Raw genomic sequence first — 1,517 nt, forward strand, 5'->3', positions numbered from 1 at the left:
TGCAGAATTAATCGCAAAGGGAAAGGATAATATCCTTGTCATCATGAGACCCGGACAGGAAAAGTGGGAAAATGTACCTGCTGAAAAATGTTATTTACGAGAGTGATTATACCAGTTTGTTTTCTGTTTCTAGATCACAGTATGGCTTGCCGCTGTGATGCTTGCGCTGTGTGGTCTGTGTTTGGGCGTGTACGGAGGGGTCCGGGAGGGCCCGGGGATGCCGAAGTGGATCAACCGCCCGAGTCGGATGACAGCATTGTTGCAGCAACCGGATAACATCTGGACCTACTTGGCCGGGAATGTGCTGAACACTTCCCACTTCTGTATGAAAAATCTTCAGAGTACAGCTGATATGATATCCACTTGTCTTGTTGCCGTTCCTACCCCTGCACATGTGCTTCTGCACATCTTCAACCAAACTAACTTTGATGGGGTAGTGGAGGAAACTGATGTTCAAACACATCTGAGTCTTTATGAGTACTGTCGTTTTTGCCCGGAGGTTACAGATAACCTCTGGAGGAACATGACGAGTATTGTTACCTATAACATCACTACAGGAGATGTTTGTTATCAAGTAACTTGTGACCCTGCCAAAATTGGCAAGTGTGGCCAATTGAAACTAGAGAAAAGCACACAATTGACTACTGATCAACAAACATTATGTCAGTCACGACATGACAGTTTTTGCAGTAATGTTACCAATTATATGGTCTGTAATCATACAGTATTAACCGCTAGCCATATTAACCATGTGAAATTATCTAAGGGATGGCTGTTCTCGTGTGGCAATATTTCATACACCTACATACCAGCTAATTTAACTGGAGGACCTTGTACCTTATCACGTTTAAGTCTTATGCTTTTCCCCATGCATTCTGTCACACACATTCGCTCTTCTAGAGCCGCTGTTCAATTACCTGAGGATTGTGACTCCAATATTGATTTGCTTTCTAGAGCAGAGTGTACTAGTTTGGCTATTTCCATTGTAGGAGTGCCAGGACTGTCCGTTTATAATGCAAGAACTATTGCTAAGCTTGCCTGTTTACTTGTGAAGAATCTCAATCATACGTCTGCGGCTTTAGCTGATTTGTTATTAGATGTTCAAGGAACAAAAAAATCTGTTTTGCAGAATAGGGCAGCTGTGGACTATTTGTTGTTAAAACACAACCACGGTTGCGAGGACTTTGATGGACTCTGTTGTTTCAATTTACATCTATCCATGCGCATATTAATGCTTTAAAAGATTTAGTGAAAGGGGTTACCCAAAACGTTGATCAAGGATGGACTTATTGGTTGTTTGGGTGGCTACCTAATTTTGGACAGCTTCGTTATATCTTGGGTGTTATTGTAGTGATTATTTGCATTTCTATCTCACTATGTTGTTGTATTCAATGCATTCCTAATCTTCTCTCCCTTCTTCGTCCCAGATCCATGGTATTTAGGCCAATGGGGCATGATGGGTGAATCGAGGGTCAAGGGGTGGAATGTACTGCATTTGCCATTTTCACGTACTAAAC

The 1,517-nt window shown here is 42.1% G+C and overlaps 1 protein-coding gene across 1 annotated transcript; it reads left to right on the forward strand.

The window, feature by feature from the left end:
• The first annotated feature begins 217 nt into the window (after window positions 1-217).
• Window positions 218-1,240, forward strand: LOC146865557 (uncharacterized). Its single transcript, XM_085640164.1, has one exon. It carries the CDS (start codon window positions 218-220, stop codon window positions 1,238-1,240), a length of 1,023 nt encoding a protein of 340 aa, XP_085496290.1.
• The last annotated feature ends 277 nt before the right edge of the window (window positions 1,241-1,517 follow it).

This window comes from Triturus cristatus, chromosome 2_1, assembly GCF_964204655.1.
Source record: "Triturus cristatus chromosome 2_1, aTriCri1.1, whole genome shotgun sequence".
In the NCBI taxonomy this organism is placed as follows: Eukaryota; Metazoa; Chordata; class Amphibia; order Caudata; family Salamandridae; genus Triturus; species Triturus cristatus.